The 19,296-nt window shown below is 40.8% G+C and overlaps 1 protein-coding gene across 3 annotated transcripts in view; it reads left to right on the forward strand.

The window, feature by feature from the left end:
• Positions 1 to 16,003, forward strand: part of cspg4ba (chondroitin sulfate proteoglycan 4ba) — a 109,424-nt gene extending 93,421 nt beyond the window's left edge. For 2 of the 3 annotated variants that reach the window (XM_061981844.2, XM_061981846.2), the window contains 5 exons: positions 2,238 to 2,410; positions 2,499 to 2,682; positions 2,753 to 6,478; positions 12,844 to 12,954; positions 13,686 to 16,003. In XM_061981844.2, the coding sequence (XP_061837828.1) occupies positions 2,238 to 2,410; positions 2,499 to 2,682; positions 2,753 to 4,809 (2,414 nt within the window). In that variant the 3' untranslated portion in view covers positions 4,810 to 6,478; positions 12,844 to 12,954; positions 13,686 to 16,003. Of the gene's footprint in view, positions 1 to 2,237; positions 2,411 to 2,498; positions 2,683 to 2,752; positions 6,479 to 12,843; positions 12,955 to 13,685 lie in introns of those variants that run through there. The other variant, XM_061981845.1, reaches the window with a different exon arrangement.
• The last annotated feature ends 3,293 nt before the right edge of the window (positions 16,004 to 19,296 follow it).

Here is a 19,296-nt window from a genome sequence, read left to right on the forward strand (position 1 = left end):
GTGATGTGCCTTAAAGTAAACAAATGCATCCTAACCATAATCATTATGACGCAAATCACAATGTTTTTGACCAAACACACACATCATGTCTGAACTGATGTCTTAAATAAATAAGCACTTGCAGAACATAAAATGGAATATAAACACCTAAACTAATTTGTATTTCAGTGGTTCTTAATAATATCCTAATGGTGTTCAAATTGTGGCCAAAGGAAAAATGTTTGCTCCTTTTTCTATTCTTTTCTTTTTTTGAAGGGGGGGGGGGTGTTCCCAAACCTTCGCATTAGCAAATATTTTAGTTGAGGACCACTGACCAAGGGTGTATTCTGGCTTTTAGACTTTTTTTTTTTTAACCCCAGCCTCCTTGCGACCCTAAACAGTACACGCGGTACAAAATTCCTCTCTGCTGTTAACTTAGCTTTGATCTAACTGCAGCACAGAACATAAATTAAACAACAGACTGCTGCTCTCATGGAGCGAAACCAACAGATTTAAAAACATTTTTGTTCCCTGTGTCATCAAACTTCAGCCCTGAAATGAATTTCAGGGCTGAAGTCTTTTGACGGTGTCATGATCTAGTTACTCTCTTCAGCATGAGACTTGCAGTTCTCAGCCAAAACGCCAAGGGACAGTGTTTCCTAAAGGAGCAACCACAGCTGGCATCGACTAGATATTTACCTCCTTGTGTGGTACTGTGCAATGATGACAGCAACATCCAGTCTGTTGTTGGCGCTTGAACTAATTGCTCGGAAACTGTCAAGTTTCTTTTAATAGTACATGTTGTTTTGAAAAACAACTGGAGGACAAATATTTTGTGAGGTTGCAGCTCTGCAACCTGTGATCGAGTCGTGGCGTATAAATTGCTATTGGGTTATTGCTAAGAACAATTTTCTATTCATGTGCAAAATTTTTGTGGAAGTCAAGCATCACTTCGAACAATCTGCAAACAACAGTGCATCAAGATATTAAGTTCATGCAAATGTTTAATCCCTTGTTCTTTCTCTTAAACAATAATGTACGCATTTTTAATCATAACGTAGGGTTTCCTTTGTTTAGGGACCCTCCTCAGCAAATGCTGACCAATCGTACCTCTGCAGTTCGCCATACAATGCGGCGGATGGATGATGAAAAATGAAAATGTGCAGCAATATGACTTTCTGCCTTGAATAATGTTATAATTTTTAATATTTTATCCATACTTTATTAGGGTTAGGCAAAATGGCTGAAAAATGTATTACGATTTAAGTGTTTATATCAGTTGATATCGATAGTTATTGATGTTTTTTTTTAACTATCTAAAATAAGGACTAGGAAAAAATATATTAAATGTGAATGTTTGTATTTCAAATGTAACCTTCCTCTGATTATAGGCCCCTCAGCTATCAAGGCAGGAAGAAAAGTAAATGTCAACACAACCATGGAAAACACTCAATGTCAACAACATTCTAAAATCACATTGAACACTTAACAATAAGGTCTTAAAATGAAGGTGCAAATAAGGAATATGTAAGAAATGCTTAATAAAGTGTAACAAAATAGTGCAAAGTGTGAAAATGTAAACAGAGAAGCCTGAGAACAATTTTTTGCAGGATGAGTGCAAGGAAGTGCTCCAAAGGGTGTGCTCTAAGGTGGTGTAGTATTATTTGTCTTTGTGTGTACAATAACTTTGCATAATGGCACGATTGAATAACCTGATTGCTCAGAAAGTCATGTGTTCATACAAGTTTAAATTTGGGAATGTCCTTTTTTTAACGTGGAAAGTGGTTATGTCTCGTCTATTCATGTTAGCTATTAAGCTAGCTAGCACTAACTTCCATCCATCTTGCTTCTCCAATAAATTTGCAGTGTCACCGGTCCGTGAGTTTGTCAGTGTTATCAATCACAGTTTTGCTATAATTTTAATTTAAAACGGTAATATGAACCGTGGGATGTTTTACCACGGTTTATACATTTACCGTTTATCGTTACATTCCTAATTGCAATATAAATTGATATAATTTTATCGCCTAACCCTTTACTTGATTATTCTATTGTATCTGTTACCTATTGACCCTGTATGCTGTGCTGCTATTGCTACTGTTGCTGCTATTGGAACATTCATTTCCCTGAAGGCACACGCCCAGAGGATCAATTAGGTCCCATCTAAAATAAAGACAATATTCTTTACTTCGATATTATTTGTCAGGCAGTTTCTCAGCTAATACACTCCTGTCATTCATTTGATCTATTGTATTCAGGCTCTTCAAGGGCAATTTCCAATAATGAACTACAAGTAGTGACCAACGACGTCAGCGATATCTTTAACCGCACTATTACATTCAGTGTGACACGGCATCCTAAGCTGGGACGCTTGGTAAGGAAGCATCCTGATAATTCCACAGTTGACATCTCCATGTTCACGCAGGACATGGTGGGTAAGGGACTAAAGTCAAATTTCAGCAATTGAGAGAAACTATTTTTGAGGCATTAATGCGTTCTTTGTGATGTTTCTACCACAGCTGAATCGGAAAGAAGTTTTGTACATTCAAAGCCCGATTGAGTCAGTGGGTTGGGAAGCCATAGATTCACTGACATTCTCTGTGGCATCACCACCTTCGTCTCTGGAGAGTCAGACCTTTAAAATTGATATCTCTTATGAGAATACAGGACCTGAACACAACACAGTTCTTTTGGCAAACACAGGTAACAAACATGATGTTCCAAACTTGAGATCAGACTTAAAAATTATAACAGGATGTTTTCTTATTCCCAGGTGGTAGAGTGACAGAAGGTGAGAGTGTCATTATTGACAAGTCCAAGCTTGATGCCACGAACCTGATGTCAAAGCTGCCAACGCCACAGAGGAGCTCCCATGAGGTCTGGTTCCAGCTGACATCGCTGCCACGACACGGTGTCATCGAAGTCGGTGAACGAAACCTCACGAAAGAGAAGCCCAATTTTTCCCAGTTCATCGTCAACAAATACGGCATCACCTACAAGCATGATAACTCGGAGACAACCAAGGATTCCTTTGTCTTTAGCGCATGGGTAAACCCAAAGGGCAAAACAGCTCAACGGCCTGTAGATGACAGCGATGTTGTTGAGGAGTCGTTCAACATTACGATCGTGCCTGTGAACGATCAGCCTCCTGTGTTAAAGACTAAAGCTCCGAGTCTGACTGTGGTACAAGGAGATACAGTAGCCATCAAGCCGGAGAACCTGAAAGTAGAAGACTTGGACAATCCACCTGATGATATTGTCTTCTCGATAATTAGCAAGCCAAACAATGGTTACCTTTCTCTTGATGGACAACTGAATGAGTCGATTGCAGCCTTCACCCAAGCCCAGATCAATAACGGAAGCGTTTATTTCATTCATGATGGTAGCCCTACTTCCGGTGTGTTCTACTTTAGTGTCACAGATGGCCACCATAAACCCATATACAAACTCTTCAACCTAGATGTGACAAAGATCACTATCTCGCTGGTCAATCACACAGGGCTAACACTTGAGCAGGGGAGCACCGCGGTTTGGCTTCTTCAAGACAATCTCGCTGCCAAGACAAACGGGAGGAACGCCACTATTCACTACCAAATTACAAGGCAGCCAAAGTTTGGCAAACTTCTCCTGGACAATATTGAGGTGTCACAGTTTGAACAGGAAGATGTCCAGACTGGACGGCTCGCTTACCACATGACCAATCTTTCTTCTGCAGAAGACAGCTTTGAGTTCACCACCTTCACTTCCGAGGGGAATCTGAGTGCACAGGTGCTAAACATCACTGTCACACCTCTGATCCGGGTTGGCAAAAGTGTGAGGGCACCTAGTGGGATTGCCTTAAAACTTAACTCCGCTACCCTTGATGCTTCCAAACTGGCTGATATTTGTAGTTGTGATCCTGTATTTGAAATTATCTCCCACCCAAATTACGGGAAAGTGGTTCGACCGAAGACAAAAAAATCCCGTAAATTTGAAACCCTTGAGTCTTTCACTTTCCAGGATGTCACACAAGAGAAGATAGCCTTGGAGTTGAAAACCAACAAGACTGGACTTCAAGAGTTAAATGACTCAATGGCGTTTTTGTTAAAAGCTGAAAACATTCAACCTGCTAAAGGCGAGTTCCATTTTACTATTGTCCCGTATGATCCTGTGGATCTTCCAACCACAACGAGTCCTGTGCTGACCACATCATCTCCCTCAATGACAACAATTCGGACTTCTAGAAATGGAACAACTTCACCAGAGTGGTCCACAGCTATCATTTACACCCAGCAACCAAGCAAAAACCAACAAAGATTCAAAGGACGCAACCGCTGGGGGAAGTCCAACAGAACAAGCTTTTTCACAACAACTCTTGGAAAACCGACAACCGGAACGGATAATTTTCCCTTCATGAACACACCCGTTCGCGTGGAGTCTTACCCACAGAAGAGCTCCAACCCTCTACTGGTGATTTTACCACTGCTCGCTCTTCTGTTGCTTGTCATGATCTTTGTGGTGCTGGTTGTTTTTCTTCGACACCACAGGCGACGGAAGCAGAGAACCGGCACGCCAAATGAGCCCCCCCTTGCTGGTCTTTCAACCAACCATCCACACCTGGGCCAAACCCAGAGAAGCACCACCGTTCCCACAGTCACCGTCACCCCACTGAACCCCACCGACACAAGTAGCCCCGCGCTCAGTCGCTTACTGGTTCAGAACCAGCGGCCACTCAATACCAACGCAGTTGATTCCAACATTCTCATAAGCTCTTGGAATAGTGCTTCTCCCAACACATCTTTGCAAATGATCCAGACTCCCACACTTCAGAGGAATCAGTATTGGGTTTGAGCCTAAACAGTTGCCACAAAGTGAGAAGCATGAAACTGTCCAAAAATGTCTTGCTAACATAGAAAAATTTAGATTCAATGGGAGTTGATTTATTATACAGATAATTTATAAGCTAAGAAATTATTTTTTTATGCAAGCAACCAGTGAAATATTACATTTTTGCTTATTAGACACCACTCTTGGTTTTAGTCTGTCTTGCTGCTGACATCTCTTTTTACAGTGGTACACTTTTACAGTACATTCTGTGCTTCACCAGAGGGTGCTGTTGTTGCTACTGAACACTGTAATGATTGATAAAGAATACAATCACTTCGACCAGATAACGATCATTAAGGCAAGCAACCTAATTTTGGTGCCTGACATTAATGGTTTTTAAACATTGCGATCTAGATTGACATATTTTATAAATTGTATTATTTTTTTCCTCAAATGTATATTTTTCATTTACAGCATTTTATCTTTATGATGGTTGCAAGTGGGCCACCATGAAATTATATTTTAAGAATATATTTTTATTAGCCTGATGACACTGGATAAAAACTTAGCACTGGTAATATCATGGAGAACTTTTACTGCATACTCGTTTTAGATTTACCCTAAGCCTAAGTAAGGCCCTTTCTACACTTAAGGTTATCCATGGTATATCCCACCTAACCTTGTCCTTGTCCACACACACACACAATGCCACCGTTTAAGACCTCCTCCCCCTCCGTCCGCCAGCGCAAAGCGACCTCGTACGCATATGCGGGAAAAAAATGCACACGTCAGTCACCTCTGACCTGGAAGTGTACTCTTACCCTGTGTTTCAATGTAGTCTATTGCCACATTTCTTTTAACAGTAAACCTTGTTTGCCTCACCATCAGCAGCTGTTAAACTGGCCCTATTGTAGAGAATCACACCTGAGCTATCATACATGAATCATATCTTTAATGGATGTATGAAAGTAAACAATGTGATAAAGAACATTTTACAACAATCAATCTAGGGATCTAGATATCTGGTCAGGACACTGTGCTTGTAGGCTGAAATTGGCGGTCGTACTTGACGGCCGCAACCACTTCATGGCTTCACAATAGTTATGGAGTACAAAACTAGATGTTGAGTAATCGCTCGACATACATCGCGGACAATAACTTGTAATAGTCTGCTTTGCCGGTGCAAATGCATTCGCTGTTTTCCATAGTCTTCCCTCGTCCACGGGAGCCCGCATTCTCGTTCTCACCTTCGACAAATGGACAACGTTTTTAGCTAAGTAGAATCACAGCTGAGCTGGACATTCAAAAGTTATCTTGCCGTTCCGCTGGCACAACACACTCGTTGACGAACATATCCCACCAGTCTGCCATTCTTCCAGGCCTTATCCAAAACCGTCGCTCAACATTGCTATGTTGCCGTCTGAGATTTGTTGTATCTCAAATAGCTGCAATCGCACGTTAAGGTATTCATGTGTGATTTCCACCAGTGTCTGTACATGTAGAAGAAGGAGAAACACGGGCATGTCTGGATGACTCGCCTCCATCTTTTCAGATACCGCTTGTTATGAAGCTGGCTGTGACGCGTTTTTCTGACGTCACTTCCTGTACAGTGTGCACTTCCTCTCCGAGCTCAGTTTGTTGAGTCCGTACAAAGCTAAGAGCTGGAGATTCAAGAAATACACTGCACACTTAAGTAAGTAAGGAAGTAAGTACATTTATTTATTAAACGCTTTCCACAGAGAAAATCACAAAGCACTGTACATAACATAGGTGAAGTAAAACAACAATTAAATTAAAACAACAGGGGCAACATTATAAAAAGGATACAAAGTGGATTCAAATTGACGGTTAAAAGGTGCATTAACTAAAAGCTTTACTAAAAAGAGAAGTTTTCAAATGTTTCTTAAAAGTTTCAACACAGTCAAGATCACAGAGGGACTGGTGCAAATTGTTCCAGAGTCTGGGAGCTATAGCCTGGAATGCCAGGTCTCCACAGGTTTTAAAACGAGATTTTGGGATCTTTAGAAGATCCTGTATGTTGGAGTTCACCCCAGTGGACAAGAGGGTCGCCTCCCTTCGCCTTAGGGTTGGAGGGGGGAAAACTCTGACTGTTGTTTGTGCGTACGCACCAAACAAGAGTTCAGAGTATTCGGCCTTCTTGGATACCTTGCATGGGGTCCTGTATGGGGCGCCGGCAGGGGATTCCATAGTCTTGCTGGGGGACTTCAAAGCGCACGTGGGCAATGACAGTGATACTTGGACTGGCGTGATTGGGAGGAACAGTCTCCCTGATCTGAACCTGAGTGGTGGATTGTTATTGGACTTCTGTGCTAGTCACTGAAGAAGGAGTCTACCGGGGTATGTTATCCCAGGGGACTCCGGAGGCAGTTGCAAGGTACCGACAGGCCCGAAGGGCAGCGGCCGTGGCTGTGGACGAGGCTAAGCAGAGGGTGTGGGAGCAGTTCGGGGAATCCATGGAGAAGGACTATCGGGCGGCACCTAAGCTGTTCTGGAAGACCATACGGCACCTCAGGAGGGGGAAGCAGGGAACCGTCCAAGCTGTGTACGGCAAGGATGGGACTTTGCTGACTTCAAGTGAGGAAGTCGTAGGGCGTTGGAAAGAGCAGTTTGAGGAACTGAACCCAAATATCAATCAATCAATCAATCTTTATTTATATAGCCCTAAATCACAAGTGTCTCAAAGGGCTGCACAAGCCACAACGACATCCTCGGTACAAAGCCCACATACGGGCAAGGAAAAACTCACCCCAGTGGGACGTCGATGTGAATGACTATGAGAAACCTTGGAGAGGACCGCATATGTGGGTAACCCCCCCCCCTCTAGGGGAGACCGAAAGCAATGGATGTCGAGTGGGTCTGACATAATATTGTGAGAGTCCAGTCCATAGTGGATCCAACATAATAGTAATAGTCCAGTCCATAGTGGGGCCAGCAGGACACCATCCCGAGCGGAGACGGGTCAGCAGCGCAGAGATGTTCCCAGCCGATGCACAGGCGAGCGGTCCACCCCGGGTCCCGACTCTGGACAGCCAGCACTTCATCCATGGCCACCGGACCTGTGCCCCCCCCCCCCCTCAAGGAAAAGGGGAGCAGAGGAGAAAAGAAAAGAAACGGCAGATCAACTGGTCTAACAGGGGGGCTATTTAAAGGCTAGAGTATACAAATGAGTTTTAAGATGGGACTTAAATGCTTCTACTGAGGTAGCATCTCTAATTGTTACCGGGAGGGCATTCCATAGTACTGGAGCCCGAATAGAAAACGCTCTATAGCTCGCAGACTTTTTTTGGGCTCTGGGAATCACTAATAAGCCGGAGTTCTTTGAACGCAGATTTCTTGCCGGGACATATGGTACAATGCAATCGACAAGATAGGACGGAGCTAGACCGTGTAGTATTTTATACGTAAGTAGTAAAACCTTAAAGTCACATCTTAAGTGCACAGGAAGCCAGTGCAGGTGAGCCAGTATAGGCGTAATATGATCAAACTTTCTTGTTCTTGTCAAAAGTCTAGCAGCCGCATTTTGTACCAACTGTAATTTTTTAATGCTAGACATAGGGAGACCCGAAAATAATACGTTACAGTAGTCGAGACGAGACGTAACGAACGCATGAATAATGATCTCAGCGTCGCTAGTGGATAAAATAGAACGAATTTTAGCGATATTACGCAGATGAAAGAAGGCCGTTTTAGTAACACTCTTGATGTGTGATTCAAACGAGAGAGTTGGGTCGAAGATAATACCCAGATTCTTTACTGATTCGCCTTGTGTAATTGTTTGGTTGTCAAATACATCAGACACACCCTCCCTGACAGGAGCAGGGCCTGAGGATGATGGGGGATCGACGTCGATCTCTCGGAGTGAAGTCACTGAGGTAGTTAGACAACTCCACAGTGGCAAAGCTCCGGGGGTTGACGAGATCCGTCCAGAAAGTCTGGGACAGTGCCGAGGGAGGGGCAGACTGGGATGTTGGTTACCCTTTTCAAAAAGGGGGACCAGAGGGTGTGTGCTAATTACAGGGGTATCACACTACTCAGCCTCCCTGGGAAAGTTTACGCCAAGGTACTGGAAAGGAAGGTTGATAGTCGAACCTCAGATTCAAGAGGAGCAATGTGGATTCCGTCCTGGTCGTGGAACAACTGACCAGCTCTTTACTCTTGCGGGAATCCTGGAGAAGGCCTGGAAGTATGCCTATCCAGTCTACATGTGCTTTGTGGATTTGGAGAAGGCGTATGACCGGGGCCCCCGGGAGATCTTGTGGGAGGTGCTGAGGGAGTACGGAGTGAGGGGAACCCTGCTGAGGGCCATCCAATCTCTGTACAACCAAAGCGAGAGTTGTGTCCGGGTGCTTGGATGTAAGTCGGATCCGTTTCCGGTGGGGGTTGGTCTCCGCCAGGGCTGCGCTCTGTCACCTATCCTGTTTGTGATTTTTATGGACAGGATTTCTAGGCAGAGTCATGGCCATGGCAGAGAGGGTATACGTCTTGGGGGGCTAAAGGTTGCGTCACTATTGTTTGCAGATGATGTGGTCCTGATAGCACCTTCGGTTCGTGACCTTCAGCTCTCACTGGATCAGTTCGCAGCCGAGTGTTCAGCGACTGGAATGAGGATCAGTATCTCCAAATCTGAGGCCATGGCTTTCAGCAGGAAACCGATGGTTTGTACAGTCCAGGTAGGGGACGAGACTGTCCCAGGTGGAGGAGTTTAAGTATCTCGGGGTCTTGTTCACGAGTAAGGGAAAGATGGAGAAGGAAATCAGCCGGAGAATCGGAGCAGCTGGGGCAGTATTGCAGTCTCTGCCACACTGTTGTGATGAAACGAGAGCTGAGCCAGAAGGCAAAGCTCTCGGTCTACCAAGCTATCTACATTCCTACTCTCACCTATAGTCATGAAGTGTGGGTAATGACCGAAAGAATAAGATCGTGGATACAAGCGGCCGAAATTAGTTTCCTCAGAAGGGTGGCTGGCATCTCCCTTAGAGATAGGGTGAGAAGTTCAGTCACCCAAGAGAGACTCGGAGTAGAGCCGCTGCTCTTTCGCTTGGAAAGGAGCCAGCTTAGGTGGTTCGGGCATCTCGTGCAGATGCCTCACGAGCGTCTCCCTAGGGAGGTCCTCGTGGAGGAAATTTGAAAAAAATAGTATAAAAATATCCAAGAAGGGGAACCTTAAACGATGGGTTAGTGTGGCTGACACAGGGCTTAGGCTAAATAATGTAGACAGGGCCTTATTCTTAAGGGAGTTCGTCATTAACATGAGCGTTAGTCGTCTATTTGAGCAGAGATTATTATTATACACAGATTATTAAAGGGTGTGCTAGTATTTATAACTTGGGTTGTTTGAATATTATGGAAAAGCTGCTGTCAATGGAAGACTGAATCTGCTGTTAAAGAAAACCACCGCTTGATATTTTTGATACTGAACTGATTAAGATCCTTTATCCAATGTATTCTAGTTCTAATGTAACCCATATTATTTCAAATGCCATATATTATTTACACCATATTTTTATTAAACCAGTTGAAAATGTATGCAAGGTTTATGGAATCACATTCCTTCCATTGTAACTAAGTAAATATTTTGCTCGGCTTCACCATAGTTGTCTATTTTTGGCACAAATAAAACGTGTATTATTATGGTTTGTAGTAGTGTATAACTGCCCTGCATTACACTGGCAACTGTTTCTTATATACAGTAGCTGGGAAAAGTATTGATACCCCTTGAACTTATTTGCGCTTTTTCACATTATTAAAGGGACATGGGGGAATTTTTTTTTTTGGACATGTATCTCGTGCGCACGAGAAAGTTTTTATAAAAAAATAAATAAAAATTAATATTTTATTTTTTTATTTTTTTTTAATAAAAAGTTTCTTGTGCGCACGAGAAAGCATTGGATGCGTGCGCGTGGTTTGAGTTGTGTGTTAAAATGGCAGTTTAGGAGTTAATTCGGCTCTATTTCCAACAAAGACGTTCCCTCCCCCATAATCTCCCGTTGCTCAGCAGTTTTGCTCCCTGTTATTAAAAAAAGATGGCTGCAGTAGATTTATTCATGTTCCCTCAAATGCGGAATATACCTGAAAGTGTCATTAACAAACTAAAAGAAGACAAGGTGAGGATACCTATTAACTTTTATATAAAGTAAGAAATAGCCTACTTTTAATGTTGCTATTTTACTGTAGGAAATACCATTTAGCAAACGTTTTGCTTTTTACAGATCGACACCAATGTCATAGGCATTATGACAGATAAGGAGTTAAGCAAGTATATCGAAAGATATGGGGATCGACTTGCGCTCAGAGCATTTTGCCGTCAAAGAACTGTGACAAACAAAGAGTCGGGAGGAGCAGAGACAGTGAAGTCCTCCCTCATGCAAAAATTAAGAGACAGGTTAAGAACTCCTAACACTGACATACAAGGCACCGCTACTGGCCAAAATAATGCAGCCAAAATCACCCGGCGGGTTGAAATGGGATGGCTCCACTTTGAGAGTGGAATGTATCACCAGGTTAGAACGAGAAAAGGAGGAGGAACACGGAATCTGTCGGTCCAGAAATCAGTGACTATGGGTGAACTGTTGGAGACAGGCAAATGCTTGTTTTTTGCAAATGGGCATTCATCAAAAGGACTGATGGAAGACTTCGAGTTTGACATTTGTGATTACAGTCGCAATCCTGTGCCCCGTGAAGTCACGGTGTGGCAGCTGTATGAACAGACTAAACTAAAAATACTACGCATCTACACAGCCACCAAGTCTAACAACATTATACTTCTCTCTGATGAATCATCGGACATCGAGCCAACACAGAAAAGGCCACTGAAGGTAATTTATCCTCTGCCACATTTGTGATATCAATAAATAGGCTACTGTAGGTATTCCATTTATATTGATTGCATGCGTCGCCAGGCTCAGCTTTTTATCCATAGACTTATCAGATTTAGTGTTTTATTATCTATAGCAGGGGTGTCAAAAGTGTGGCCCGGAGGCCATTTGCGGCCCGCAGCTAATGTTTTAAAGGCCCACGGCACTTTCTAAAAATATTAAAATAAACAAAAACATAACAAAAGTGGAATGAAAAAGCTTAGAAATGAAATGTCATTTAGAAAAAGTTGCAATGTTGACTAATAAAACACAGCTGTTTTTTTCTTTAAAACTGTCATTGCTCAAAACATAATGTTAATGTTTTTATGAATTATTGACCTATCCAAGGCAGCTGAGATAGGCTCCATCACCCCCCGTGATCCGGAAAGTGACAAACGGTAGAAAATGGATGGATGGATGTATGATTGCCATAAAAAAAACATAGTTTACTTTGACAAAAAGGGTATCAAACAAACAAACAAAACAACATTAAAAAACCTTAGAAATGATAGATCTGAAGTTAAGACTAGAGATTTAAGCGTAAATAAAAAATTTATGTATGCCCTGGCACACTGTTATCATCATTTCATGATCCAAGCAAAAAAGTTTTTACACTTTTATACTGAAATAAATACACCTTCTACTTATTAAATAATAATACATAAAAAAATAAAGTTTGAATCCATGAAGGAAAAAAGAAAGTGAATGAATGTTTATAACAATACATTTACTAATGCATTAAAATGTGTTTTCTTTTGTATTATTTTTTTAATGAATTAAGTAACATCTAAAACAACCTTTTTCAAAAACACAATATAGAATGTGAGATATAACAGGATAATGAATACATGTATCATTTGTTTTAAAAAGCTTACAAAAAAGTGGAACCCCAAAAATTTAGTGTGGGACCCCATTTTGAAAATTCCTAGCGCCAACACTGATTATGGTTGTGTACCACACCTGTCTCATATGCTGAGGTATGATGGATATGATGTTGATACATATTTATTGTTCTCAGATATTAGCCAATTTAATACGTTTCACCTTTGCTTTCTTACCTGTGCTCCTATTCAATGTGACCTGTACTTTCACAGGTGTCATTTATTTTTTTTTAGGATAAATTTATTGTCTTATTTCTATGTCAAGTCTGTAAGCTCACAATTTGTTGCTCACCTTTTTATAGGCTAGGACAATGAAGACACGATCCTTGAGGAACAAGACCAGGAGACTCAATCAAGTGGATCATCCAGAGAGCTCCTCTGATTTATATATAGCTCAGCAAAACCATGAACAAGTAAGCACTCATATTGCATTTTTATGGAACCAGTCTGTGCTAAACAGTACAGAACTTGTGTTGTCTGAAGATTTTATTGTACCAAAATGTTCAGTATTCTTTAAAATTCAAACATATTTTTATAGTTATAGTTTCCTGTAGTGTCATTTAAATTAAATCTGCATGACACAGGAGCTATGTTTATTATAAATCACAGGTGAAATATATGAGGACACAGAAATGGCCTTTAAGAAACCATAATTTATAATTTTAGTTTTAAATCAGCAGTTAAGATGGAAGTCTGCGAACGCTTTGAGTTTAATCCTACATTAAGTAAAAATGCATACACCAAATAATTTACTTAGGTGCAGAGTGTTATAGTCACATGAATATACATAGCAGCTTCCATCCATCCATCCATTTTCTACCGCTTGTCCCTTTTGGGGTCGCGGGGGCTGCTGGAGCCTATCTCAGCTGCATTCGGGCGGAAGGCAGGGTACACCCTGGACAAGTCGCCACCTCATCACAGGGCCAACACAGATAGACAGACAACATTCACACTCACATTCACACACTAGAGCCAATTTAGTGTTGCCAATCAACCTATCCCCAAGTACATGTTTTTGGAGGTGGGAAGAAGCCGGAGTACCGGCAGCTTGGATGAGATTATTGAAACTATAGATAATACAATAATTACACAAATAATAATACATTTGTTTGTTTTCTTGGTTTTTATATTAAATTATCAATAGAGACGAGAGACAAACAGCCAGTCAAGATCAGCAACTCCTGAGATGGGTAACACAGAGCTCCTGCATCCACGACCTACTGAGGATGTTGGCAGTCATACTCAGCAGTCAACAAGAAGGCATGGATCTGAAGATGACTGTTTAACGCCTGTGCCAAATCAAGATGCAGACAAGTTGTTAAGTGATGTCTCAGATTCCCCTCTTAATCCTGCCATTCAACAATCTCTTGAGGACTCTGAAGTGAAGTTTGGACCCATTGTTGGTGATGCTAGTGATACTCAAGACACCACACTTCCCTGGAATCCACATGACTTGAGCAGAATGCAGGTACAATGTAGCACTAACGTCTTACAGTCCTGTAAAATTGTTACAGTTTTTGTACATTTATAAAATGTACAAAAACTGTAACGTTACCATCCGAAGATCTTTCACCCTAAGCTTATGTTTTTAGATTCATTTTTCATCCAAACATTTCAAAACTCATTTGCAATTTAATGCATCGTAGTATGAAATAGAAAAGCGGCAAATCTAAAACCACAACATTATCACCATTTTTGCATGCTAATTGATACATTGATTGTCAAAATGTTTGATTCTTTTCTGTTCACTGAAGGATTAATCAATCAATAATCACACCTAATTACCTTTTTAAAATATCTAGCAGCATTCTACATTCAATGATGGTCCTGTATCATCAAGCTGTCTTCCAGCATCACCAGATCCATTTGACAAAGAAATCCTTATTTTGAAATTAAGACGAGTAAACATAGTTGATGATGTCCTTAATGTCTTCATGGATCCAAAACTACTGAATGCTAGTCTAAGAATGGAGTTTACAAATGAGAAAGCTATGGACAGTGATGGTGTGTTAAGAGAGGCGTACTCCGCATTCTGGGACCACTTCTTGGACCAGTGTGAGGGGGAAGATGAACGAGTACCCAGGCTACGACCAGACTATTCTGAGAAGAAATGGCAAGCTCTCGGAAGAGTGTGGTTGAAAGGATACCTGGACCACAAAATCCTACCAATCAGACTGTCACCAGCCTTTGTTCTTGCCTGTTGTAAAGGAGTTAGCTCAGTGGATGAAGAACTATTGAGGATGTCATTTGCCAGATTTCTTTCAGAGAATGAGCGTGTGTCGCTTGAAAAAGCACTACAGGGTACCATTGACGAAACTGTTGAGGAGGACTTACTTGATGTCTTCTCCAGAATGGGCTCACACTGCCTGCCCCCTAAAAACAATTTACGGGCTGATATTTTAACAATGGCACACAAAGCTCTTCTTCAAGAGCCAAAGTTCATAATTGACTGTTTCCACTCCAGTGTTCATAATGCTATGCCAACGCTCATAACCAAAGACAACATAATGGAGATATATGAATCTAAGAGGCCAACTAACAAGAAAGTCGCCCAGATGATAAAACCATCATTTGAAAGCCTAAATCCACAAGAGCAGACTGCTCTTAACCACCTGCTACGGTATGTGAGAAGCATTGACCAAAGAAAATTGGAGATCTTCTTATGCTTCTGCACAGGATCTACTGTGCTGTGCAAAGACACAATTGAAGTAATTTTTAATACATTGTGTGGTTTAAGTCGCAGGCCTGTAGCACACACATGTGGAGCAGTTCTTGAGTTACCATGCACTTACAGCACATACCCTGAGTTTCGCAAAGAATTTGATAATGTCTTGTCTGGCGACTGCTTCACAATGGATATTGTGTAGTGAATGGAAAGCACATCTATCTTCTACACTAAGGTTATTATGGCATTTGTCTGATGCAAAATGTTTCTACAGATTTCCATTTATTGTTCTTATTAAAACAGAGACCGTTTACATTTTTTAAATTGTTTTATTTGCTTATTTTTTCTGTAAATTGTTAGGACATTGAGATTAATTTTTTTTCCACAAGACAGCTTTGTCTTGTGGAAAAAAAGCTGTCTTTTTCAGACCCTGCTGACTTTTGATAAGTCAGCAGGGTCTGTTCTCATAGGTGAATGTCCCTTTTTGTACAATTATTACATTTTCATGTGCATCTTTTATACAATTGTTATTCTGAATGATGTTCAGAATTTTTGTCATCATTCAACAAAGAAATTCCTGTTCAATGCAAGTACAATACATTTCAAATGGTTGTTCAGTTCTGTTCATTTCGTCTTTCATGTCCTGCCTTGTTTCTCTTTGTAGTCAGTGTACATATAGTGACATATCAGTCCTATTTGCACCTCAGTTTTGCTGCAAAATGTTCTTAATGTTTGTGGCATAGCACTGTTCAAGTGTAGTCAGTGTGGACATGTTGTAGCCCTGAATAATCTGAATAAAAATCCATCTCAAATTAGAGAGCAGATGTTATCTCATTCCTCAAGTGCAGGTACAAATCCAATGCTCGATGAGCATCAGCTGGAAGATTCAGCTGTGACTCTGCCATCAGAATGTTGCAGATGTTGTAGATGTCTGTGTCACATGGCACTGCTGGTCAAAATGTGCAGTTACTCTGACACAACTGTACATCAGCTGTGTCCACTGGGGAAATGCAATCACAAGTTGTGTAGAGTTCTGGGAACATGTACATGATTCGGGGGCGACCACTGGGCACCCTGTCATTCTTTGATGGTCTGATGACATGTGCACACACATTGATGGTCTTGTCTAATTCATTCTGGAAAAATAGTACAGAGAGAAAGACAATTCAATTAATATGCAATTTGTTATTCTCATCATGTGCTCTTAATTTAGTTATGAGATGACTTGAAATAAATTATGTTAAATCTTGAGGTTTTTGATGAAGTTAGGAGAAAATGAGTGGAAAAGGGCAAGCATAAATACATAAATTGATAAATATAAATGAATAAAAACAGTGTTTGCTGCCCACTATGCTTGTACTGGGGGGGGGACTTAGGGCTACCAAACCCCCCGACACTGATGATGAATTAATAGGGTATCGTAGGACACCAATAACAGTAATTAAGAAGACACATGGACATGATGAGACACAAGTGCTAATATTCACACCCACTCTGCTCATGGAAGGATGTTAAAAGAAAAAAACGAACATTTGTGGGCCTCAATTTAGGATGACAAGTTTGTAATTCAGTAGTTTTTCCGTTAGATGGCACTGTTGTACTGTTGATTCATTCCATCTCTGCAGACTGCTTGTGAAAAAGAGATGCACTTGCTATATTACGTGTGTGCATGCCAGTCAATAAAAACTCTGCCAAAGAACAGAAAATAGATAAAACAATGCATTGTCGCTTACCTGAATGAAGCTCATAAAGCAGAACTGAATTAGACCTCGGTCCAAGTATGTACCACCGAACAAACCACGGTCCTTCAGGTCAGTGAACATAGAGATGTAGAACTCCATTGATTCTCTTCTGAGGAAACCCCACCAACTCTCTATGCGCTGATTTGCTGTGCTTGCCCCTTCGATGTAGCTGTCAACACCAGAGCCGTCATGAATGTTGCGACGGAGAAAACGCTGAAAGTCTCTGACTTTAACATTTTCAGTGCCCCGATCGCCTCTGACAATCCTCGGACAACCAACAAATTTCTTCACTGCCTCCATATAGTAGCCTCCAATGATTTTTGGGTCACTGCTGGTCGTAAATGCATTCATCCAGATAATTTTCCGGGAAAATCCGTCAATACAGCCGTTTATACAGATGCCAAATGGTTTCAGTTTGTCATAAGAGTCAAAGTGCCAAATGTAATTGGACCCGTTTGCGAAATAGTTTTGACCATGGAGCCGTCTCCTTCCTCTGAGTTCAACACCCCTGGGTCAAGTTCTTTAAGAATTAAGCGCACCTCTTCTTTCTTAACGTGTAATTCATCCTCCTTGCATTTAGTGTACATCCACCTATATCCTCACAGCAGGCCACTTGTTTGTAACTGCTGGTGAATGAAATCTACCACGCGATCCAAAGAGGTGTATCCTTTGCGCCAAAACAGACTACATGCCTTCATAATTCGTTTTAAATGTCTTTCAGACACAATATACCGATGACGACTTGCAAGCAAAGCAGCTTTCCTTACAGTGAAGTCCGAGTTGGAAATACAGCCGAATTAACTCCTGAACTGCCATTTTAACACACACCTCAAACCCAGAGGTGGGTAGTAACACGCTACATTTACTCCGTTACATCTACTTGAGTAACTTTTGGGATGAATTGTACTTCTAAGAGTAGTTTTAATGCAACATACTTTTACTTTTACTTGAGTATGTTTATAGAGAAGAAACGCTACTTTTACTCCGCTACTTTTATCTACATTCAGCTCGCTACTCGCTACTAATTTTTATCGATCTGTTAATGCACGCTTTGTTTGTTTTGGTCTGTCAGACAGACCTTCATAGTGCCTGCGTTTCAACAAATACAGTCACTGGTGACGTTCACTCCGTTCCACCAATCAGATGCAGTCACTGGTGACGTTGGACCAATCAAACAGAGCCAGGGGTCACATGACCTGACTTAAACAAGTTGAAAAACTTATTGGGGTGTTACCATTTAGTGGTCAATTGTACGGAATATGTACTGTACTGTGCAATCTACTAATACAAGTTCCAATCAATCAATCAAAAGTGTGAAGGAAAAAAGACCATTTTTTATTTCAACCGTACACCCCGTCAAAACCCTAAAGACTGACTGCACAGTTCCTGTCTTCACAATAAAAGTGCCGCTCCATCGCGCCTGCGCTTTCAAAATAAGAGTCTCCGAAAGCCTGCGCAAACAAGCTAGCAAGCTACGGAGTTTGCCGCCAATGTATTTCTTGTAAAGTGTATAAAAACGAATATGGAAGCTGGACATATAAGATGCCAAAAACCAACCACTTTCATGTGGTATTAGACAGAAAGGAGGAACTTTTTTTGTCCTCCATTTGAAAACGTGGACGTTTGTCATCACTACTGTCTGATTCCAATCAATGCAAGTCATCAGAATCAGGTAATACACCAACTTATATTCTTGTCTTCATGAAAGAAAGGAATCCATATGTGTTAAACATGCATGTATATTCATTAAAACACTATTAACATGTAAACAAAAACGGCAAAAAAAATAAATATAAATTATATACTGTATATATCAATGTATGTGTATATATATATATATATATATATATATATATATATATATATATATATATATATATATATATATATATATATATATATATATATATACACACACACACATATATGCATATATATATATATATATACATACACACATATATATATATATATGTGTGTGTGTATATATGTGTGTGTGTGTATATATATATATATATATTTATGATATGTGTGTGTATGTTACTCATCAGTTACTCAGTACTTGAGTAGTTTTTTTACAACATACTTTTTACTTTTACTCAAGTAAATATTTGGGTGACTACTCCTTACTTTTACTTGAGTAATAAATCTCTAAAGTAACAGTACTCTTACTTGAGTACAATTTCTGGCTACTCTACCCACCTCTGCTCAAACCACGCGCACTCATCCAATGCTTTCTCGTGCGCACGAGAAACTTTTTATTAAAAAAAAAAATTATATGTATATATATATATATATATATTTTTTTTTTATGAAACGTTTTTCTTGCGCATGAGATAGTTTCTCGT

The sequence above is a fragment of the Nerophis lumbriciformis genome, linkage group LG24 (assembly GCF_033978685.3).
Source record: "Nerophis lumbriciformis linkage group LG24, RoL_Nlum_v2.1, whole genome shotgun sequence".
In the NCBI taxonomy this organism is placed as follows: domain Eukaryota; kingdom Metazoa; phylum Chordata; class Actinopteri; order Syngnathiformes; family Syngnathidae; genus Nerophis; species Nerophis lumbriciformis.